The sequence below is a fragment of the Carettochelys insculpta genome, chromosome 6 (assembly GCF_033958435.1).
Source record: "Carettochelys insculpta isolate YL-2023 chromosome 6, ASM3395843v1, whole genome shotgun sequence".
NCBI lineage: Eukaryota > Metazoa > Chordata > Testudines > Carettochelyidae > Carettochelys > Carettochelys insculpta.
The window spans coordinates 14,766,561-14,791,586 of NC_134142.1; the positions used below are offsets into that span (position 1 = coordinate 14,766,561).

Genomic DNA, 25,026 nt, shown 5'->3' on the forward strand with positions numbered 1-25,026 from the left:
AGGGCACAGTGAGGGTGTAGTGTGGGCACACCCGGCAGGGCACAGTGAGGGTTTGGGTGTAGTGTGGCTGTACCCTGGCGGGGCACAGTGAGCGTTTGGGTGTAGTGTGGCTGTACCCTGGCAGGGCACAGTGAGGGTGTAGGTGCAGTGTGGCTGTACCCTGGCGGGGCACAGTGAGCGTTTGGCTGCCGGGGGCCCCGCCTGGCCTTTCCTGGTAGGCCATGCTCCGGTCCGCGGCTCGCCACATGCGCCCGCGGCGGGCGGGAGGCGGTCGCTGCCGCGCAAGGTGCCCCTTCCCCCCTGTCGCGGGCGGGCTCCGACCAGACAGCCCCAGAGCCCCGCCCCGGGCGCAGGGACGCGGCTTTCCCAGGCGCTGCGGCGGGAGCGGGACCTGCCCCCACGTCCCGCCCAGCCGGGCCGCTCTGCGGCTCCTCCCCCTGCTGTCACACATGCTTCAGGTGCTTCCTGCCTCGGACGGGGCGGGCGATGAGCTCTCCCAGGCTCAGGCGCGCTCGGCTGCGACCGAACTCCCGCGCCGGCTGAGGGGCGGCGGCGGCGGCTTTTTCCTGCTGCGGAGCGTCCGGGCCCGGGAGCGCCAGCGGCGGGGCCCGCTGCGGTTGCGCGGCAGCTCGCCCCGCGGGAGGCGAAGCCAGGCGGGCTCGCTGCGGTGCCCGGGGACTGGCGAGCGGGGGCGGGGCAGGTCCGGGGCATGGCTCAGGCACGGGGGAGCGGGGGCTGCCTGCCCCTCTGAGGGGGAAGTGCAGTTGCTGGTCCCCCCCCTCCCCCGGAGGTGCTGAGCTCAGCCCCTCTGCAGTTAGCGCCTCGCCCTTGGGCCATCCAGCCGGCTAGCCATGTCCTCAACCATGAAGTTCAACGGGTACATGAAGGTGCGGATCGGCGAGGCTGTGGACCTGCAGCCCACCCGCTGGTCCGTGAGGCACTCGCTCTTCAAGAAGGGCTACCAGCTGCTGGACCCCTACGTGGCGGTGAGCGTGGACCAGGTGCGGGTGGGGCAGACCAGCATCAAGCAGAAGACCAACAAGCCCACCTACAACGAGGAGTTCTGCACCCCGGTCACCGATGGCGGCCTGTTGGAGCTGGCCGTCTTCCATGACACCCCCATAGGCTACGATGACTTCGTGGCCAACTGCACCCTGCACTTCCACGACCTTTTACACACCATGGGCAACACTGACAGCTTCGAAGGCTGGGTGAGTAGCTGGTTTTCCATGGGATGTGGGCAGCCCACCAGTGTGTGCTCATAGCTACTGGCATGTACGTTCACAAGTCTGTGGGCATGCAGTCCCTTGTACAGCTGTCTATGCATCCTCATCTTTGTGCTCATATGCCTCCTTGTATTCACACTGGTACGTGCATCTTGCATGCAGGTGCACCAAGATGCACCTGTGACAGGCACCATGTTGGCTAGCGTACTGGAGATAGAATTGGGGACCTCCAGAGCAAAACTTCCACTCAAGAGCCCAAGCTCCCCAACAAGGGTCTGTAGAAAATTTTTATTCTTTGCGAATATGTGAGTAATGCACACCCACTAGTGGGTTACGCATATGCACATTATGAGAGTGTGTAGGTGTGTATGCTTGCAGATAATTGCAAACATACACATAAGGAAGGACACGTTTCCTTACAAACTTATGCACGCACACATCTGTATGCCTGTGCAAAGGCACATGCATTTTGGGCCAAATTCGCACCTGAATTTAAAGGCATTACAGGGATGAACTTGGCAATGCATGAGACATTTGTATGTATAAATGCATAAGCCAAACATCAGTATTGGCAGGTTGTTCCCCAGCTTGCCAAGTCTGTGTGATTTGTTTTTCCCCTTAGAGCTATAGTTCATATTTCAACCCTAATGAGGGACCCGATGATGTACAAAATCATAGACATATAGGGCTTCCAGGGACCAGAGAAGGTACCCAGGGTATCCCTCTGTGTTGAGGCTGGATTAAGTATACCTAAATCTTTCCTTATAGGTGTCTGTATAGCTTGTTTTTAAAAATCTTCACTGAAGGAAATTCAGTGACAGGGATTCAGCAACCTTCCTTGGTTGCTCAAGTATTTATGACTACGCTTAGAGTTAACAAGTTTTTCTTAACTGTCCGTCTTAAATTTCTCTTACTGCTGCTGAAGCTGATCGCTTCTTGTCCTACCCTTGGTGGACAAGGAAAATAATTAATTACTGTACCCTTTATGAGAGTCATTAATGTATTTGCAAGCTTCCTTGTGAGGTTGATAGATTTCCATTCCATTTGAGTTGAGGGCGTCAAATTTGCAGATGAATTGTAGCTCAGAAATTTCTCTTTGGAGTCTGGTCCTGAAATTTCTTTGCTGTAGGATAGCTACTTTTAAGTCTGCTACTGTGTGGCCTGGGAGATTGAAGTGCTCTCCTACGGGTTTTTGTATATTGCCATTTCTGATATCTGATTTGTGTGTGTTTATTCTTTTACGTAGAGACTGTCCAGTTTGTCCGATGTATATAGCAGAGGGGCATTGCTGGCACATGATGGCGTAAATTATATTGGTAGATGTGCAGCTGAATGAACCCACGATGGTGTGGCTGATCTGGTTAGGTCCTGTAATGGTGTTGCTGGTGTAGATATGTGGGCAGATCTGGCAACGAGGTTTGTTTCATGGATGGGTCCCTGAGTTAGAGTGACTGTGGTGCGGTGTATAGTTGCTGGTTAGGATTTGCTTCAGGCTGGCAGGCTATCTGTGGGCAAGGACTGGTCTGCCTCCCAAGGCCTGTCAAAGTGGGGGATCATTGTCCAGGATGGGTTGTAAATCCCTGATGATGCTCTGTAGAGGTTTTAGCTGAGGACTGTAGGTGATGGCTAGTGGTGTTCTGTTGGTTTCTCTCTTGGGCTTGTCCTGTAGTAAGAGGCTTCGTGGCACACGTCTGGCTCTGTTGATCTGTTTTTTTACTTCCTGAGGTGGGTATTGGTAAAGAATGCTTGGTAGAGATCCTGTAGGTATTTGTCTCTGTCAGAGGGGTTGGAGCAAATGCGGTTATATCTTAGTGCTTGGCTGTAGACAATGGATTGTGTGGTGTGTCTGGGATGGAAGCTGGAGGCATGTAGGTAGGCGTAGCGGTCAGTGGCTTCACGGTACAGGGTATTTGAAGACTATCAGATCCTTTTATCCCCCACATAGTCTTTTCCAGACTTAACATGCCTTATACTTTCAACTTTCATTCAGAGGTCAGGCTTTCTTAACCTTTTATTATTTTGATTGCTTTTCTCTGAAATCTTTCCAGTTTATTCCCATCTTTCTTAAGTGCATTATAATTACTTCCTGCATCTTACGTATGACAGTTAAAGAATTGCCTGTTTCGTTTCCAGAACTAGAATATGGGGAAGGGAAGCATGTCTATGTAGCAATAATTTACAGTTATGCTAAATGAGAATATACAACAGTCCAGGTAGACAGATTGCAGACGAGTTAGGATATTCCTAGGAGGAATTATTATTAATAACTTGCTGAGACCAGACAGTTTAGTGAGCGTAGTCAAATCACTTCCGTGCTCAAATAAAACTGACGATACATGGGGAAAGGAGAAATAGCTATTGAGCGCTCATCACAAGAGAAAAAGCCATTCCTTTCCTTTCTGAGGCTAAGTCTACACTCCATGATAAATCAAATTTAAGGCAGTTATCTTGATTTTAAAACATCACTGTCTTCTCTGTAAATACCATTAGCTCGATTTTAGAGAGCAAAATACCGATATCATAACATTGTCAAAAGCGGGTGGGTGTAGCATCAAGTTTGAATTTAAAAGTTTGAATAAAGGCTGGTGTGGAAGCACCATATATTTGAATTAAATTCCTTAGCTTGCAGAGTTGTCCCATATGTATTCTACAGTGCCCCACAGTCTTCCGTTCTGGCTGCCTCCATCTCTGCTGCTCTCCAGGTGCACAGAGATGCACAGGAATTAGGCAACAGGAAGCCTTAGAATTTGAATTCAGCACCAGGAATCCCGGGGTTGTGGAGTCATGCTTGTATGAGAGGCTGAGAAACTTCATTTTTGATGTGTTATTAGTGCTGTGAACACATCTACCCATTAAAAACAGCCCCAACAGAGAGTTCATGGTTCTGTCTCTACCTCTGCAAGCTGAGCACTTGGGGTTTTTTCCGCTCTGGCTCCAGCCCCTGCCTCTCCACACCACATGGTAGCTAGGCTGTTGGGAGGGTCATACTTGCCTGAAAGGCCAAGAAACTTCTTTTCTGCAGTTTACAGGCATCATGCAGGCAGGGTTTTTCCCACAATCAACCACATCACGTGGCTAGCCCCCAAACCAATAAAAGGACGTGCCTGCTGTTTCTGCTGCCAGGCAGCACTGTGTGCTGGCATGTGCACGATGAGGGCTCCAAGGGCAGGAAAGATCTTTGGGAGCTTGCTGCCACCGGGGGAAGTGTGCCCCGGCGGCTAAGATATTTGGGGCCTTTCTGCAACCTAGGGGGACCATTGCAACTCGCCATGGACCCCATATTACCTCTTCCCAAAAAGATTTTTGGCGAGCATGTCAACTGGCTCTTCATCCTCCGATCTGCCCAATCCCCGCCATGCGATGAGGGTGTCTGGCACCATAACAGTCGGGACTGATCCCCCAACCTGACTACCACTACTTGTTGAAATTTGGTGAGCCCCTTCCCCTGTGTTGGACAATTCAGTGTAGTAAAGTGGGAAGCCCAAACTCTTTTTCCTAACCTTTTCTAGCCTCTTTCTTCAAGCTTTTGTCCCCTTAACCAGGGAGGAGTGGCTGGAGGACCAGTTGAGGAGACACAGGCAACTTGCTGCACTTTAAGCCCATTGCAGACACCTGCTGATTTTTGTAAAATCTTTGATATTTCCATTTTAGAAGCAAGAGATTTCAGCCCCATCACTTTTTGGACAGCTGTAGTGTAGTGGGAAGCCAAAATCTTTTTCCTAAACTTTTCTATCCTCTCTCTTCAGCCTTTGGCCCCCTTAACACAGGGAAGAGTGGGTGGAGGGCCAGTTGAAAGAACACAGACTTCTGGGTGATCCCAGGGCACAGAAGCTGTATAATGGACTGGCAAGCCAAAAACCATGCTTCACAAAAACTTTTTTCAAAACCTTTACTATTATACTCTTTCTTCAGGCTTCGAATTGTTCCTATATTATCATGTTTCTGTAATCAAGGGAGGGGTTACAGTGCTTGGAGGGCCAGTTGAGAAGACTTAGACACCTGCTGTTTTTTGTAAAATCTTTGATAATTCAGTTACAGCTACAGTTATAAAAAGCAATTCAGTTACAGAAGCAAGAGATTTCAGTTAATCTGGCAATCTTTGTTGATGCCCTACTTTTCTTTCCTTTCTCCTGGAAAAATATCTGTGTGCTTTCCATGGGAGGGAAATGAGGGTAGTGCAATGTGGAAAGATGACATCACATACCCACAACCACTTGCGGGTCTTTTTTTCCCATGCTGCTCCATCAAAAATACCCAGAATGCTACAGGGATGAGGTAACTGTAGTATAGTTTCCCACAATACACTGTTGCAACAGTATGTGTTTGGCAATTGAGTTTGTCAGTAATAAGTTGACTTTGTGGGGAGCCTGTGGGGAGGTGAGGATATTGAAATATGAATTTTTCATAGTGTAAATGTAGCCTCAGTTCTTCACAGTGGCTGAGAAATAACATTGTCTTGAAATACCAGCAAGACGATTATGCGTTTGTAGAAAAATACAACATTGGTGCTACACATTGTGTTTATTATTGTCAGCTCCAACAGTCTGCTAAGTGTTCTCCAGCCAAGTTGAGGTTTCTGCCCTGTTGAATTTCACACAATGGAGAGATGAAAGAATAAGACAATCACACTTATCATGTCAATCTTTTTGTTAATATTGGTTTTTAGTTTTGTTTCCAGTTTCAGGAAAGTTTGTGTTTGAGGGAACAGTTAGAGCCCTCTGTATACAATGTATGCACTGCACACCCACAGTGATCAGTGCAAAATCCATACATGGTGCTGCAGCTACACCATTCTAGTGTAGACAGTTGTTGCAGTGATGGAAAGGATTTTTCCATCACAGTAGTTAATCCGCCCATTTGAGAGGTTGTAGGTAGGTTGACGAATGAATTCTTCCCAAAACTTATGGGTATCTATACCAGGGCCCAGGCAGTCTAAGGCCAGATCTGTGCTAGCGGAGAAAGTTGACCCAAGATGTGTAGCTGGAGACTGCATCCCTTAGTTGTGGCATCCCCACGTGGGTGGTTGATGAAAATAATCTCTCTTGTTAACTTCTTTTACTCCTTGCAACCTGGTTGAGGGCATATCAGCAGTTGATTTAGTGGGTCTTTATTAGACTTGTTAAACCCCCAGAGATTGATCTGCGGGGTTTCAATCTCTGGATAAATGAAAACAAGTCCTTAACTACATCTCTTGTGCATGTGAATTTGACATGCCATGGGTGGCATAGGTAGGTTTGTCTAAGTTTTAAGTGTAGACCAGTCCTATGTCAGGTCCAGTGTACACTATTAAAACTTAGTCTGGTCTAGCTAAATTGCTGAGGGCTGTGAAAAATGTCATGTCCTGTGCAATGCAGTTAGGTCAGCCTAACACCCCCCTGCTCATGCACATAGTTGAAGGTAGGTCAATGGCAGAATTATTAAATAAAATATCTTCAGATATGTTTTAAAGAGGATGGGGATCAACTGTTCTCTATTCATTGGTGGTAGGATGAAAATAATGGGTTCTGCAGCAAAAGAGGATTTAGTTTAGATAGTAGGAAAATTTTGCTAGAAGGATAGGTAAGCAGTGGAATAGGTTACCCAGGGAAGTTTGGGGAATCCCCATCAGACCAGGCTGGACAAACAACAGTCGGGGAGGTCCAAGTCTACTTTGTATTGTGTCAGAACCAGGGGGGAATGGACTAGGTGACCTCTTCAGGTGTCTTCCATATTCCCTTTCTATGCTAACGTGAGAAAAGTTGTTTATATTGTACCAATATAGCTTATTCCCCTTCTGATGTGGGCATAAGGTATAGAGGTATAAGCACTTTTATACAGTACACCCTCGAGATACCCACAGCTTGATTGTGTGTATCTCAGGTTAGCCTGACTCTTGCTGTCCCTGACAGGAGTGGTTTCCTGGTCCCCAGAGTGGCAGGGAGCTGGGAACCAGGCAGCAGCCTGGCTCCCCTCCACTTGCAGAGCTGGGAAACCGAGCAGGGTAGCGGCTCTGGTTAGATTCTGGACTCCAAGCAGTGGAGGGGAGCTGGGAGCCAGGCTGCCCCTGGTTCCTGGCTACCCTCTGCTGGCTGGACCCAGGAAACTGACCAAAGCTGCTGTCCTGTTCAGTTCCCCTCTCTGCAAGCAGAGGGGAGCCTGGAGCCAGGCTGCTGCCTGGTTCCTGGTTCCCAGCTCCCCGCTGCTTGTGGGACTCAGGAAACTGACCAGCTGGTCGGTTTCCCAGATCCCACAAGCAGCAAGCGGTGGGGAGATGGGAACCAGACTGCCCCCTGATTCCCAGCTCCCTGACTCTCTGGGAGCCAGGAAACTGACCAGCCCTGCTGGACTGGTCAGTTTCCCAGCTCCAGCTGGTATCCAGGCTTCAGCCTGGTTTCTCTCTCCCCTCAACTTGCACGAAAACGCAGAAACGCAACACCTGCGTAACTCGATGGTTTCCTCTACCAGTATAGTCAGCCCTCACTATAAAGGGGGTTGTATAGCTTTAATTATGCCAGGATCATAAAAACTGTACGACGGTTGTGGGTAGACAAGGCCTAAGATCTTTTGCACTCTTTTTTGGTCTGATGTCCTAAAATGTTGTTATAGCCCTTCTTGATCCAGCCAGCAAATTAGTGGCGAGTATTTCATGACAACTGTAAGAAGGGATGTGAAAGTGTAAATCTTGCAGGTTGTATTGAGCGAGACAATTTAGGATGTGCAAGTATCCAGATGTGGAAAGAATGGCATCTATAGGAAGTTGTATGTCACTACTGCTGGCCCTTGCCAGTTAACATACGCATGATGTTTTGCTTAATGCATAACAATTAAGGCCCCAAACTCTTACATATTTGAGTAACTATGCATTTGAGTTGTCCCAGTGCTAGGTATCAGAATGGAATATTGGGTTTGTTGTTTGTGTTGAAATTTATATTTGGAGCATTGTTTTAGAATTTCCTGTCTCATAACTCTACAGATGGGTTGAGTTGTCAATGCCTTTCTACTAAACAATTTTATTACAACCTGAATATTTCTATAAATGCACATTCATTATTAAGCAGGTACAACATTCATCTTGTAAATTCATAAGTGTATTGATAGGAAAGATTTACAGTGAGTGTCTGCTCTCTGTTTCTGATCATTTTTATTTCCCTGTTTGAGGCATGTCTAATGTCTCCTGTTGAGTGCCAACATGCCTTGCATATGAATAAAGTGGGCGTGTCTGACTCCACTACCATGTACCTTTGGGTGCTGAGTGGGTGTAAAACTTAGCCAAACCTGAATGGCAGCACTTTATGCTTGCTTTACACAGGTGCATACAGCTGCATCATCTGCAAGGCAGTGGAGAATGAAGCTGATTGTTGTACTAAGAATGCTGGTATGTTGTGACTTGCATTGAGCATTTATGGAGCTTTGCAGATATTTGTTTAAGGATTTGGCATGTAGCTCCCATGGTGCCTTATTTCCTTGTGCCTCTGTTTGTAGCATAGGAGACAATCAGATGTCACTGAGGCTGCATCTGTATGAGGTCTTAGCTATGTCTACATGGCCGAGCTATTTTGGGATACCACAAGTATCCTGAAATAGCTACTCTGACATGCACCTGTCATTTTGAAGCAGTTTTTGAAATAACGGGCGCAGTACAGTATTTTGGCATCCTTATACTCCTGGTTGCAGGAGGAGTAAGGGATGTCTTGAATTAGCACATCCTTTCGACGGAGCTGTTTAGACAGTGACAAATGCCAAAATAGCCTGTTTTGAACTACACTCAAAATTGTATGGTTTATTTTGAATTTAGGCTGTTGTGTAGATTTAGCCTTACAGTGGTATATCTGTACTAATACAGCTGCACTGCTGTAAGATCTCTCATATAGTTTTCTATGCCACGGGGAGAGAGCTCTCCCCTTAACTTAATTAAACTTAACTAAATTAAAACAATTGCAGCAAGCAGTAGGAGCTCTCCAACTGCATAGCACTATGGCACTACCACTTACAATGTTGAAACTTATGTGCTTAGGAATGTTTTTTCACACTCCAGAGCAACATAAGTTTTGCTGACCTAGGTGGTAATATGGAGATGGCCTGAGACACAGGAAGTATCAGAGGGCAGGAAGGAGGGGAGGATTGCTAGGGGGTCCCACAGCAATGCCAGATAGCTTTGGATTGAACCTGATATGGTGGGACTTGGGGAGGAAGCCCCACCTCTAGCTTCTGACTTACCTCTTTTTGTCTGGTTTCGTGTGGGGTGGTGGTGGTGGTGAAAGGCAAATTATAACTCATGAGAGAGTTCTGCTAAAAAAAAAAATTTGAAAACTGTGGCCATAAATAATGTAAAGTAATGAAGCCTTAGCTGAATGGAGAAATGTTTATAGTCGATCATTACTAAATATTTTTGTATTCATTCCTGTGGGATTTATGTAGTAGGTGATATAACTCTTAAGCATAGACAGATAGCAATTGTAAGAGTGTGTTGGAACGGTCTTTACTTGCCATAGTTGCTAGGGAGTGATTTAATTATTGTTACAAAGACTGTCAAGTGTCCTAGAATTTTCAGCACTTTTACTCACCAGCCTTGTTAAACTACCACAAACTTTTTGATAGCTTTACTCTTGGAGAACGTGAAGGCAAGGGATTCACTTACTTAAACCTCTCTAAAACCACTAGGGGGAAATACACAGCAGATGGACCATTATATTGATGGGCTTGGAACTGCTGACATGTCCTGACAATGTTATTTCCATCTGCTCCCATGATAGATGCTTGCACAGTGGCTTGTTAGCAGTTCACATAATTGCAGTAAGGTGAAAACGAGCCTCATCTCTCTTGTGTTTCCTTGAAAAAGTTCATTTAAAGTTTCTCCTACAGCCTTTTGTAGGGTTATGGTTTTCTTGTAGCAGATGCAAAAAATGTGTTCTTGTTTTGAATGTGGTAAGTGTAGTAGTAGTAGTAGTAGTAATAGTAATAATAATTAATAAGGATCTATTACTAAGTGAGATGCAGGACCCAAAGGATGGTACAGTTGCTTTTCCAAGTCTTGAACAGACTGGTGTTTGTGGGTGTGTAGGGCTGAGCAGACAGATGACACAATGAACAGGGGTGTCATAGAGAATGGTTGCTTTAAGACCCGACCTGTGAGCCAGAGGAAATTGTGTGCTCGGCATCATTCTGACTTAGGCTACTGAGCATAAGTTGTTTTTTGTATGCGTTCGATTTTTATAGCCTGGGAAAGCGTATTTTCTGACATGAATTGTCATTTTGGACTTCACAGAAATAAATGCTAATATCTAAATTTTATTGTTAAATATATTAATTTTTCTTGGGTTGCTGCTAATTATGTGCAATATGTATTGTATAACTTTTAAACTATAACCTTTGTCCTTTAGGATAATTTAAACACTCTCCCCTGATGTACACACACTCTTCTCTTAACGTGTGTTCTATAATTTTAACATTAATAAAATTCTATATCTGTAAAGAGAGATTTGAACATGAGAGGTTGAATGTGGGGCAAAATGCAAAATCTTAATACTGAGTTTAGAAAGATGTTTCAAGTTAATTGGGTATTCGCATACTCCTCCAAGTTAATCTGCTACCCCTTTATAAAGGCAAGGTGACCTGCTTCTTGTAGAACTGGATCAAATAGCCATTTGTCCTGTATGGCAACATCTTTCTTCTAAGATGAAGAGCAACTAAGGGCATGTCTACTCTATGGGGCAATGCTGACCCAAGGTGTGCAACTGCAGCTACGTTGAGTAGCATATCTGTAGCTGACCTACCTTAGGTTCAGTTGCTCTGGGGTTTTTCACCTTGCAGGGGGGTCAGAAGGAGAAATTCTCCCATTGACTTCCCTCATGTTTCTCATTCCACTAGAGTACCAGAGTCAACTAGAGAGTGATTAGTGGTCAATTTAAGAGTTCTTTACTAGACCTGCTGTATCGACCCTCCCTGCCCCCCATGGATTGATTGTCTCAGCTCTGATCTCTGGGTAAGTGTAGACCTTTCCTGAGATAAACAGAAAGAAGGGGTGGTTTTCCGGCTATTATATTCCAAATTAGATCACAGGGAATGCTGAAAAAATTATTGGAGATTCTAGTTGGAGGGTAATGGAACAGGCATTGGATTTATTAATCTGGTACCTGGGTCAGAAGAACACACTCACACAATGAGACCTGTCATGTCAGAGAAGTAATTCCTAGGTGTGAGTGTTTGCAGGCCTAAGACACTGGTCACGAAGTTGCTGTTGTAGAAGACGTTGCTTGTTGAGAGAGGTTTCTGAGGTAGGATTTAACAGCAGAAATAAGCTAATCAAGCACCAAGGGGGAGGTTTCTGTTCAAAGCTGAGTTCTGTAAGCCTAATCTGACGAGGCCTCTGTGCATTTGCATTTACATTAAAGTTTTACCATATAGGCTTTTTGCAAGTCTCTGTTTCTAGCCAGCATTATTGGGGGGGAGGTTGATTTTGAGTGATTTCTGAGAAACTGTTTGGTTTTCACTTAATTTGAGTCACAAGCAATAAAGGGCCACTTAAGGGTGGTTTGATAAATTGAACATTTGTAAAATTTACCAGTGTATAAGTGTAATTCAATATGAAAGTGTATCTTCTTACTAAGCTGAATGAAACTCATTTATTTTCCCACTTGCATGGTATACAAGTTGTGAATGAAGCTGTTGTGCTTTGCTCTGGGGATTTCTTTTTCTTATACTAGCTCTTGTGTAACCATGAAAAAGGATAATCAGAAGAGCTGTCAAATAAAATCATGCTCTAAATATTCCTGCTAAATGATTCCACACCAAACACCACACTTCTCTGTTCACAAAATCTTAGCTCATTTAGAAATTTCAGCATATGTGCAGCAAACAATTCTGGCTAGGATGACCATCTGTCCCATTTTTGCTGGGACAGTCCCTTATTTAAGCTGTCTCACAGGCATTCTGACTTTTTAAAGAAAATAGACAAATTAACCTGTGTTTTGTGAGGCTCCTGTTCCCTAGCATCCTGTGTCTTGGGGTGGCAGCCTCTCCTGCCAGGGAGCTCATCCACTGAGTTGTTGCACTGGTCCCCAGAGCTCTGCACCTCATGGCAGTATTTTCTACTGCAAGGGTGCTCCTCTGTGAGGCAGCTGCCCCATTCCCTGGTACCCCATGATGGCAGTCCTGCTGCCTGTGAACTCCACAATGGGACGGCTGCATCGTTCTCTGGTGCCCTACGCTTCGGGGAGGCAGCTTCAGCTGCCAGGGGACCCCTTCATAAGTTGGCTGCCTCATTTGGTGGCCTCCCACATCTCAGGGAGGCAGCTTCTGCTTAATTTTTTGCTGCCCCCCCCCACTGGGAGGCTTTGAAACACCCTCTCCAGGGGGTTCTGGAGCCTCCATCTTCCACTTTCCTTCATCCCTGTTGCCGCCTCTTTGGAGACTGAAGAGTCCCCATCCATGGTGACTCACCATGCAGCAGCAGCCCCCATCGCCAAGGAGCCCTGACATGGGACATCAGCCCCACACCCATCCCAGTAGGCCGGTGTCCCGTATTTGCCATAGGGCAATGCGGTCACCCTAATTTTGGCTCATATGTTTTAAATGAGTCTGCCTCTGACTAACGTGAAATCTTGGTTTTTCATATCAAGGAAATAACGTCTTCAGTGGTGTGTTAACAGCAGCAATTGCTATATTCCAGGCTGTGGAGTCTTTGGACGAGTCAAAGATTGAGTAAAACATAATTTTTTTTTAAAAGGCCAGGGCTACACTAGAAAAGGTTTGTGTTATAGCTATCCCAGCAAACTCTCCTCATATAGATTTAGCTTACATTGGCATGAAAATGCTTTTTCTGGCATAACTGCATCCACATTCAGGCTTCAGCCAGTATGGAAATGTCATGAAAAAAGAAAATTGTATCTGCAGCTGTTTTTTATAGTTGATAGAGCCTTCAGCCAGCACCCCATTCTGCTAGCTGAAGTACTTCTGAATAAAAGGAAGACATTCTGTGACCCAGAGAGTTTACTGTCTAGGCTTATAATAGTTTGCAATAGGAGGATAAGTAGACACAGGTGAGTGATGGATGGTAACACAGCAGAGAGGATAAATAAGTTGCTACAGAAGACACAGTAACTGAAAGTAGCTGCTAGCATCAGTCAATGGTTATTTGTAGGCCTTATGACAGAGGAGGCTCGGAGGAGGGAAGGCAGTGACTCTATGAATTTTGATGGGATGTTATTCCCAAACATAAAGGGCGTTCATTGCTATGAGCAATAAGAACAGGTGGCCTTAAGTTGACTGTGACTCAGTGAGCAGTTTCTTATTTTTCATCCTTCAGGAAGGAATTTGAAATTTTTCTCTCATACCCAGGACTGGAAAGGACCTTTTGAGTCATCAGGTCCTGCTGTCATAGATAATGCCATCATATAATGCCATTTATGGATTTATTAAGTGGCATTTTAATGACCCTAATTGTTTGCCCCTTCTCCAATTATTCAGGCTGTTCCAGAACCTCCCTCTTCCAATTCCCATCTTAATTCCAGTTCAGATCCAATCCCACATATAAATGAGGAGTAATACTATCACAGTCAAAGGCGAGGCAACAGTTGGATACAGATGAATGAATGGGGGAGTACAAGGAAATTAGACAATGTTAGTGATCAGCAGTAGTCTCAGCACATATCAGAAGCCTCACCTCTGTCATTTTTTTATAGGTGTAGCAGCAGGGGAGTATTTTAAGGAGGGTTGTGAAAGAAGACAATGAGGTTGCTTTGCAAAAGGTTACTGGTAGCTCTTCCCAAGGAAGAGAGGCAGCATGGGAGAAATAAATGGGTGATAGACTTAGTAGGTGCATGGCTTACAGGGAGCTTAAGTGCTGCACAGATGCTTAAGGAAGCCACATAGGTCAGTGACCTGCGGCAGCAAGGGGAGGGCCACCCTGCTTCGGCCCCAGCTTAGCTCACTCTCTAATCTGCTGTGGCTGGGGCTGCCAGGGTCTGGCCCAGCCCCTGCCATGGCAGTCCCCGCCCTGATTCAGCCCCAGCAGTCCAGGCTTAGGCCCTGGTCCTTATCTGGGCCCAGCAGGGAGGGGATAGGTGCTATTCCCATCCTCAGGTGTTGCAGGGAGAGACTGAAGTGTGTGTGGCCGCTATTATTACCATGGAAAGGAGGGGATAGTGTGGCCACAGACTACCTGGATTATAGTTTCATGGGGTAGCCATGTTAGCCTGGAGCTTCACAAATAGCAAACAGCCCTGTAGCACCTTAAAGACTAACAAATGTATTAGATAATGAGCTTTGATGGGTAGGTCTTACCCACGAAACTCCTTACCTAATACATTTGTTTGTGTTTAAGGTGCTACAGGGCTACGTGTTGTTTACCTGGCTAGGAAGCCAGGGCAGATACTGCAGCTCTGATGTCATTTTATAGGCTTGGGCCCATTTCATTTGTCGTTATCTTTAAAGCACACTCTCTTGTTGGATTAACAGAAAAATATGTTTACAGTGTTATGATGTGTGGAAATCTAACAAGCATTCATGCCTTACGTGCACTCTCTGCTGAAGATAGGTCTCTCCAGAGCATATTCATTGTCTGTCTTTCTTCTTTGATCAGGAGCTGTTCAAACACTCTGCTTGAAGTGCTTCTTGCAACTTCAGGCATAGCGTAGAAGTTCAGACTCCGTTGCTCGCATTTCCAAAACATTTTATCACTTGCCATTGCAAACAAAATTAATTGAGTTGCGACCGTACCTTCAGAAGTTATTAATGCTTGTCATTTGGCTGAAAGTTTACAAAATGGCTACGTGCATACTAGGTAAATGTGCTTCAAGGCATGTTATCTAACGTAATGTTAACATGTTCTCAAATACGAACCTGGACGTAGCATAACATGAGATTTAATGTGTTAGGTGATCAAGGTCAATCTGAGCCCCTCTTGTCCCCACCTTTGGGTTAACTATAACCTCTATTAATATATTTTTAAAAATCATCTTTGTCTTAAAGATAGGTGCTAAGAAAGCAGTGCGCAAGACCCTGCCCGAGGGCCAGATTTGGCCTGGCAAGCTGCTGGATCCAGCCTGTGAACTGCCTCAGGCACAGAGCAGCCAGCTGCTACTTTAAGTAGCTTCCTTCAGCTCTCCCTTCCAGATGCAAGTGTGGTACCCAGAGGCACTGAGACCTCATATGAGGGTGAGTGAAGTTGCTACTCTGCAGCCTTGGCTGAGAGCCAGCCAGCCTTTAGCTCATGCAGTAGAGCACAGGCTTCACTCACCCTGCTATGAGATCTCAGTGCCTCTGTGTACTACCAGCAGCCCTGCACTGAGGAAGCACGTCCCGAGCTTCTGAGACCTTCCAGCAGTTCATCCTGGATGAGCCCCCAGTTGTAATACCAACAGACCCAGGTTGCCAGCACTAGGGATTGAACCTGCAATCATAGGGGCTAATGCCCTGTGCTCTACTGCATGAGCTAAAGGCCAGCTTGCTCTCAGCCAAGGCTGTAGAGCAGAGACCAGTCACCCTAGTAGGAGGTCTCAGTGCCTCTGGGTACACAAGGAAAGAGTGGTGGGGGGCTTTATGCGCTGTTCTAGCCCCCTTGCAAAATCTCCCAGCTCCCATTGGCCAGTTTCTGGTTTCCAGTCAATAGGAATTGAGAGATTTTTGTTATGTGGTGGGGGCAGTGCACAAGGCTTACTCCCTCCCCTCGGCATCTGAAGCAAAGAGCCACATGGAGCAGGAAGAAGTTTCCAGAGATCTGGGGCTTCAGCAGGCAGAGGGCCTGCCTCTGGGTCTTGTAGGGCTGCTGTCTAGGAGTTGTCCAGGTAAGTATCCTAGCCAGAACCTGCCTCTGGCACCTCAGCCCCTGCCTCCCCCAATCTTCTTCCACCTCTCCTGCACCCATACATACTCCCTGATCCAGGTCACATCCCAAACCTCTGCACCCCTGTCTCCAGCCCCAGGTCACAGCCCCTTCCTGCCTTAAGGTCATAGGCCAGACCCCTCCTCACAACTGCCTCTTTCACCCAAATCCCACACTCCCTCCTGAACCTGAGCAAGACACGAGAAGTCATTCTTCTGCTCTACTCTGCGCTGGTTAGGCCTCAGTTGGAATATTGTGTCCAGTTCTGGGCACAGCATTTCAAGAAAGATGTGGAATTGGAAAGGGTCCAGAAAAGAGCAACAAGAATGACCAAAGGACTAGAGAACATGACCTATGAAGAAAGGCTGAAAGAATTGGGCTTGTTTAGTTTAGAAGAAAGAAGATTGTGGGGGGGGGACATTATAGCAGTTTTCAGGTATCTAAAAGGGTGTCATAAGGAAGAGGAAGAAAACTTGTTCTTCTTGGCCTCTGAGGAGAGAACAAGAGGCAATGGGCTTAAACTGCAGCAAGGGAGGGTTAGGTTGGACATTAGGAAAAGGTTCCTAACTGTCAGGGTGGTCAAACACTGGAATAAATTGCCGAGGGAGGTTGTGGAATCTCCATTTCTGGAGATATTGAAGAACAGGTTAGATAAATGACTATCAGGGATGGTCTAGACCATGGGTGTCCAACCTTTTGGCTTGCCTGGGCCGCACTGAGTGAAGAGGAATTGTCTTGGGTCACATATAAAATATATAATATAGTTAATGTATATAAATCACATAATAATGTTAAAAGTTTACGATCTTGTGGGGCCGCATTACTAGCTGTCTAGGGCCGCAGGTTGGACACGCCTGGTCTAGACAGTGATTGGTCCTGCCATGAGGGCAGGGGGCTGGACTTGATGATCTCTCAAGGTCCCTTCCAGTCCTAGCATTCTATGATTCTAATCCTTCACCCCAAGCTGCTTTCTGCACCCAACCTCCACCCCAGCCCCGGAACCTCCTGTATTTATATAATATTAATTAATATAATGGAATAGTGCAGCCCTTGACCACTTTCCAAATTCTTGAAGCGAACCCCCATCAAAATTTATTGGCCACCACTGTGCTAAGAGGTGTTTAAAACCCTAGCTAGTTTTCTAGCACCACTTATTTTGCTGGGTTAGACAAGACCAATGTATCTCTGCTGACACAAAATATTAGCAGTGCACAAGTGGCTTCAACATTGACACTATAGAGGGAGAAAAGAACTACTATAATTTTGGCCATTTAGACCCAGATCTAGTCAGGCACTGAAGCACGTATGTAACTTTAAATATGAGTGTTCAGAAAAATGTCTGCAAAAATAGTTTAGCTTCAAAACTGCTAGAAAAGAATAACTGAAACTGGTGCAGACCATGGATTCTCATAGACTTAATTTGGACTGTCAGACAGGACAAAAAAGTGGTTTTTTAGACAGTAGTATAATGAGCACTTGCAGAATTTTAACCAACCACCATATTTCTCTGTATTTTGAACCGTTTGTCTCTTCACAGTATTCAGCAACGGTTTCCACAGGAACTTCACTCTTTACAATACACCCTGCTGTGGCTTGCTGCTGCACCACACTCATGGAGTGTAGGTGTTCTGATGCTTGCAAGTGGACCACATGTTTCCATCTCTTGCTCTGAGTTTTCCAGTCAGTTTATTGTTCAGACTTTTTATTGTAAGAAGATTGTTAATTCAGTGGCTGAAAATATTTACTGGGGCAATCCGCTCCCCCCATCCCCCAAACCTTCTAACCACTAGTCTGTAGTAAGAAGAATCTTGACATCGCGCAGTGCCTGAAGTGTTAGTTAAGTCAGAAGAAGTATCTGATTCTCAGCTGTAGTCATTCAGCTTAGTGAAAGTCAATGGTGCTACGCCATGTTACACCAGCAGAGGATCTGGCCCTTGATTTCTACAGTCTTATCTATAGCTCAGTAAATGTTATACATACCAGTTACATGGTGTGTTTGTGTTCAGTTTCTGTTCTTAAGGACTTTTGTATGGCTATATCATATGAATGATGTCAAAGGAACCATACCACATGCATTTATTTTTCATAGTCGCTGACAGAATGATGTAATGGCATACCAGTTTCAGGACTAGATCTATGCTTGTTTATAGGCTATATGTTGCAGCAGGGGTGAGCAAAGTGTGGAGGGGTAAAATTTCAAAAGTGGGGGTGCAACACAATCAGCTGCTGGGTGTTAAGGTCATCCATCTCATTAAAAATGTTGAAATATGTTACTGTTTTTGTGTATGTGTATGTGTATTCATATTTATATACCAGTTTGTGAAGTTTTTAGATTCTACTTATTTTCCTACACATGCCAAAAGAGGTTTTACTTTTCATATGAACAGAAACAAAATTTCAATCGATTTAGATAACATTAGACAGGTTGTGGGGTCCTGCTAATTGCAGGGGTGAAAAGGGGGTCCTGACACAGAAAGTTTGCTCACCCTGTGTTGCAGCACTCAGTCAATCTTAAAGCAATAAAGTTATTCCAATATCTTCATTTAAAATAATTATGAAAATGACTTCTAAAGACTTCTCTCCTCTCTAGATGTTACTGTAAATTGGCATGTATAGAATTTAAAATAGTCATGGCATGAGAACCCCACAGTAGGAGACTGTACCTCTGAAAGAGTTGTGTTTGCTCCGTGGGAAGGAGGCAGAATTATGGAGTAAAGGACATGACGGTAAGGACAGTCAGATGGGGTGTGTTTGTTCCAGAGTGGAATTTACACTGATTTTGCTAGCTAATGTTTAGGAGACTGTGGGTTATGAGTGTGTGTTGTCAAATAAAGTAGTGACAAGACAGACTGTGGGCTGCTGTGACAAGAAAGCAGGCACCAGCTGTGATAAGCTCTTCTCTGTAGGGTGGGTGCATGGCAATGAATACGAACCATCTTCCATGGGGACCAAGATGGAGCTTTGCATGTTTCCAGTTGTGTTCCCAGACACAAGCACCATATTATGGAGGAGAGCATTGGCTGCTGCACTTTATAGGCACTCCGCAGTTTGACAATGTCCCAGTTCATGTAGGAATTTGATTAGCAATATTAACCTGATATCCTTCAGTAGTATCATAGAATCATAGAATGCTAGGACTGGAAGGGACCTTGAGAGGTCATCGAGTCTAACCCCCTGCCCTCATGGCAGGACCAAGTATAAGTAATGGGGTACTGCTAGTGTACTTAAATCCAACTACTAGCGTAGTGAAATCCAAAGCAGACTATAAAGAACTACAAAAGGATCTTGCAAAACTAGGTAATTGGCAGATAAAATTCAGTATTGATAAATGTGAAGTAATACATACTGGAAAGCATAATCCCAACTATATGTGCAAATTTATGGGGTCCCTTCCACTTCGCAGAGACTGAGAGCCCAGGCTCCAGACTGGGGTGAGCAATAAGCATCTTGCAGCTGGATGCAGTGTGCTGCTAGATGCTTCATTCGTCAGTGCCTGTTGTCCAAGGTTTTTATATTTATATTTCCTGTCAGTGAGAGCTGCTGGAAGTGCTGCGGGCTGAGCTACTGCTGCTCACAGCTCCCGCAGGTTGGGAATGGCAGAGTCAGCAAACACAGAGTCCGACATGTAGGAAGACAAAGCATCTGGCTGCCCATCAGTGATTTATCCTGGTGACCTGCACCTAGCGTGGCAGCCACTTATTGCCCCCCTTGCTCCAGACCTACTCTGAACGTGTATGCCACAGTTAATTAGCCTCGTAGCCTAAGCCCTAATCTATTGGCACAGGCTGGCCATGGATTTTTTATTGCACTGTAGTGTAGACAGACCTTTGGCATCCAAGACACATCTGAGTTATATCGTTTGAAGTGCTCCTGTATGAAACTGCTCCAGTGAAACTGTATTTTGGAAGGGAAAAAAGTGGTGAATACTAATAAATGCCAATGCACTATATAGGGGCTTTCAGTAAGTCAGGCTTACTTCATTTTGCAAATGGAGGTTGAACATGAGGCTCACATATGCTGGCAGACCTGGAGGCCTTCTTTAGTTCCTTTCCATCTGAACACTGCCATGAGAGTGGTAGCTGTGACTATAAGTTTGCAAAGGCAGAATGAGATCATCTCTTGTGTTGTAGGCTGCTGAATTCTCTTTTATATTCAAATTTGACACATGAACACATGGTTTGAACTGGGATGGGAATTTTTTAGGTCATTATAGGGGCTCTTTTGCATAGTTGGCTTAATCTAATTCTTGACTCCCCTCCCCCCCACCTTCTGCCCCTCTACTCTCTGATTTGCTCACCTTGATAATATTTTTCTGATTTGTCAGCCTTGATTACTATTTTTGGTTCTCTGTGCCTTAAATATTGAGTCTGTTCTGGTATGGCTATGACCTGAAGAAGTGGGTCTGTCCCATGAAAGCTCATCACCTAATAAATTATTTTGTTAGTCTTTAAAGTTCTACTGGACTGCTTTTTGTTTTCATCTCTTGTGTTGCTTTTCCTTGACTACATAACTGTGATTTCAGGATTGATGGCACTAACAATTACTTGAAGGCCTTGAGTGTAGTTTCTTATTGTACCTCTTAACTTTTGAGGTCCCAGAAATGTTTTTAAGCTAATCTTTGCTGTAGAAATATGCAGCATAATGTTATTTGGAGTTTTCCATATGGAACAAGCATCAGCAACCCCCAGCATGGATGGCAAGGGTGACATGTAAGCCGATTTTCATTGGCACTAGAGGCAGGAGCTCAGTCTCTTCCCTCCTCCCCTATGCAGCCAGGAGCTTGCTCAAAGCCATGCCACCTGTGGATTAACAAAAGACCAGCTAATGCTACCACCTAAATGTTAAAGCTCTGCATCTTAATTATTTATTAATGAAGCTGTTGTAAGTAGGACTATTTGGCTTTGTCTGCACTAGAAGTATCTGTCTACAGAGGTTACTGTTGGAAGAGATGTTCCTACAAAACTTCTGTCTTCAGATCCATCCACACAAAGAAGTGGATAGATCTTTTGATCCACACTGTTAGCAACAGAGCCCCCAGAGCATCTACACAGCCTTTTTGTCAACAATTTCTGTCAACAAAACTCATTTTGTATGCAGCAGCTCCACGAGTTTTGTCTGCTAAAATCTCTAATATAAACATAGCCTTAGTGACTTTAGAAAGTATCACTGGCTCTCAGACCATACGTAGAGGTCAAAGATCAAATTTTGGCACTGTGCCTCAGACAAGCGATTGACTAGGTGTCACTCTCTTACCACTTCACTGAATAATTTTTAAAAAAATAAAATAGGATAGAAATTGAACAGAACAAATTGGCAATAGCAGGTTTCTGTACACAGCACAATAGAGCTCATGGATGTCATGAATTAAATATTGAATCCTATCCCAAATTCTGCTTACTGAATAAAAGCTCAGCTGTGTTTCTTAGAGCCAGACCTCATGTGATTAGGTCACCCAAATGAATGGCAGCATTTTGAAGCATTATATCTATAGAGGAACAGCAAACATAATGCCCTCCCCCACTCCCCAGAAACTCCTTGCTACTCTGTCTTTGGAAAAACCTTATCTAGGACAGTGTTTCTTAAACTTTTTGGCGGTGTCTACACATGCCACTTCTGTCTGGAAGATGCTGATCAGGCATGGATGTAAATTTCCTGCACCTCATTAGCATATGGGCACGTGGTTCGGAGTCCAGAATACACGTGCAGACACGTGGCCTGCGGGGATCTTCCGGAAGGAAACCCTCTTTTCGGAAGCCCCCTCTTCTTCAAAAAAAGTACTTGGTTATAATAAAAGAAAATATACACCATTGGTGTATAATATCAAAAAAGTGTCAGATGCTTGTGGCACACCTTCAAGTTGTTGACAGAACACCCAGTGTTCTGCAGAACATAGTTTAAGAAAGGCTGGCCTAAAAGGCTAGATGGACACAAGTTGCTACATTTAAACAAAGTTCTTAAGGGCTGTCCTGGAGACATCATAGTGCAACATCAAGGTATGGTATAAGGCGAGGAATCAAAATGCAGATTACACTGTGATACAGCATGATTCTCTAATGGCAGTAGAGGAAGAGTGAAATTAATCAATGACCTGCCGAGCATCTCGTGAGCATAAATAATTAGATCTCTCCATGAGGTCATTTTCCATATTTTCAGCTAGATGTTAATCCAGCGCCCAATAAAGATGGCAATTGATTGTTCCCGTTTAGCTACTTAGCTGACGGGAGGATTTCATAATGTGATTAGGCTTTTACGTAGGTGCAGCTGCAGGTCTGAATTACATATGCAAAGTTTTTGACAGTTTCTGAATACATAGCCTATATGCCACTCTGCCAATATGTGAAACCCCACTTTTGCCAAAACTGTTATAACTGAGCTGTTAATTTGCACATAAAATTAGCCCCTTTCCCCAGGGACTGCAACAGTGACAGATTTTTCAGATAATGCAACTAAAGCAGTATTTTGTAATCAGTAGGGAGAGACAGGTTTGCTTTCTTTTCCAGGAGAAAAGAGCAATTTAGCCTCACTGGCTTGGGAGGATTCTGTGGAATTAAAGAAGTGTGTTGTATTCAGGTGCCTTGCGATTGTTTGGTATTATGGCTTGGCAAAGAGGGTATGGGTTGGATTTCAGGTGCCCTAGGTTCTGTTCCTCTGTCTGCCACCAGCCTGACTTCTGTTTGCCTCTCTGTAAAATTGGAATTGGGAGATTTTCATCTTTTATATTACACTATGGGGTCTATGGCTGATAAGAGATCTATGGCACACTCTCAGAAGTAGATTGTGTTGTAACACACTGGTTCTGGCAACAGCCTAGGCAAGTGTTAATCATAGCTGACATTCATGGTCTCTGCACATATACAGACTGAATACCTGTAGTTGTCATCCAGAAATACAATTGGAAGACTAGTATCTCGTGTAATAACTTCAGTCTTTCTTTAAATATTCTAATATTTGGGGAAATCAAATCCACCAGACAATTTCAAAAATAGAGCAGCAGTATTTTTTGCACTGTTTTAGGAAGGTTACATTTTAGTTTCCATATCACGTAGCCCCCAGTTTCCTTCCTGCAAGATAAGTGCTTAGATGTCTTCTGTCTGCCTTACGGGTTTTTTCATGCTTATCACTGTAGTAATGCAACACTATAAATAAATTGACTTTTTTCAGTCAATTGTGATATACCATGTTAACTTTAATTTTGCTCTAATTAGCGAGAAGATGCTTGGGTTTGCAAAAGCTATTCAGATCTCTTAAATCTTATCATAGTATCCCCTCTTTGGCATAAAGGAAGACCTTTCTCTTCTTTCTTCCTGTGGCATTAACAATTTTGGAAAACAAATCTGGGGAAACAGTAGGCTTACATGTCTGTTGCTGTATTTAAAGATTGTTTATTTTAACAGCAGAAGAAAAGGTACTTGGCAAAAATGGAATGGCAGCAGTAGATTGAAGTAAATTAAATACAATGGCTGATTTGAAACAGTTCTCAGAAATAGCCTGTATAATTAATAGGAATTTGTATTTAAAGAGTAGTAGGCATCCTTCAGTCTGCATAGACTATGGATCGCTCCCTTTACAGTTTCAATTGAAGACTTCATTTACAGTGTCTACTGTGACTATGAAGACCCACACGAGAGTGACAGTCCTTGCTCTATCTCTTGCAGATGTGGTGGGTGTCTGGCAAGTCCTTAGTGTGCTTTCTGTGCGCTCGCTTCTCCTCTGCTAGCTGTCTGATCCTCATCTCGCCCTTCTGAAGGCCCTTGTGTAACCCCTGCCTCCATCTGCTGCAGTCGTCTGCTAGTTCTTCCCAGTTGTCCAGCTCGATGTCTACTTCTCTGAGGTCTCTCTTGCAGACATCTTTGTAGCGCAACTGGGGGCGTCCAGGAGGTCTTTTGCCAGAGGCTAGCTCACCATGCAGGATGTCTTTTGGAATCCTTCCATCATTCATCCTGTGGACGTGGCCAAGCAAGCGGAGCCGACGCTGCCTGAGGAGGGTGTGCATGGTTGGGATTCCAGCATGCTCGAGGACGGCGGTGTTGGTCACTCTGTCCTTCCATGATATTCCAAGGATGTGCCTGAGGCAGCGCAAGTGGAAGACATTCAGCCTCGTTTCCTGGTGGGCATACAGGGTCCAAGTCTGGCTGCCATAAAGGAGGGTGCTGAGGATGCAGGCTCTGTAGACTTGCATTTTGGTGTGAGTGTACAGCTTGTTGTTATTCCACACTCTCTTGCTGAGTCTGGACAGAGTTGTGGCCGCTTTTCCCATCCTTCTATTTAGCTCAGTGTCCAACGACAGGGTGTCAGTGATGGTGGATCCCAGGTAAATGAACTTGTGGATGACGTCTAACGTATAGTTGTCAATGCTGATTGATAGGGATTCAGCAACATCCTGACCGAGTACGTTTGTCTTCTTTAGGCTGATGGTAAGCCCGAAGTCCTTGCACGCTTTGGAGAACTGATCCAGCAGTTTTTGAAGCTGGTCTTCCGTGTGAGACACTACAGCAGCATCATCTGCGAACAGCATGTCTCTGATGAGGACTTCCTGCACCTTAGACTTAGCTTTCAGCCTTGCAAGATTAAACAATTTCCCATCAGATCTTGTGTGCAGCAAGATGCCCTCTGTTGAAGATCCAAAGGCATGCTTTAGGAGGAGTGCGAAGAAGATCCCAAGCAATGTTGGAGCAAGCAAGCATCCTTGTTTGACGCCGCTCCTGATTCTGAAAGCATCCGATAATGCGCCGTCATATTGGATGGTTCCTCTCATGTCTTCGTGGAACAACTGGATCATCTTGAGTAACCGTGGAGTACAGCCTATCTTGTGGAGCAGTTTGAACAGACCATCCCTGCTGACCAAGTCAAAGGCCTTGGTCAGGTCGATGAAGGCTATGTAGAGTGGCTTCCTCTGCTCCCCGCACTTCTCCTGCAGCTAAGAAATTGCAGCATATTCAAGATTATACCATAATCCTGTAATCATTACCATAATTGTTCTTTGATACAAAATTCTGACAG

The 25,026-nt window shown here is 44.9% G+C and overlaps 1 protein-coding gene across 1 annotated transcript in view; it reads left to right on the forward strand.

The window, feature by feature from the left end:
- Positions 1-586: 586 nt before the first annotated feature.
- Positions 587-25,026, forward strand: part of PRKCH (protein kinase C eta) — a 187,121-nt gene continuing 162,681 nt past the window's right edge. Inside the window, exon 1 of the mRNA XM_074998675.1 lies at positions 587-1,211. Coding sequence (XP_074854776.1) covers positions 852-1,211 — 360 coding nt within the window. The 5' untranslated portion in view covers positions 587-851. The remainder of the gene's footprint in view (positions 1,212-25,026) is intronic.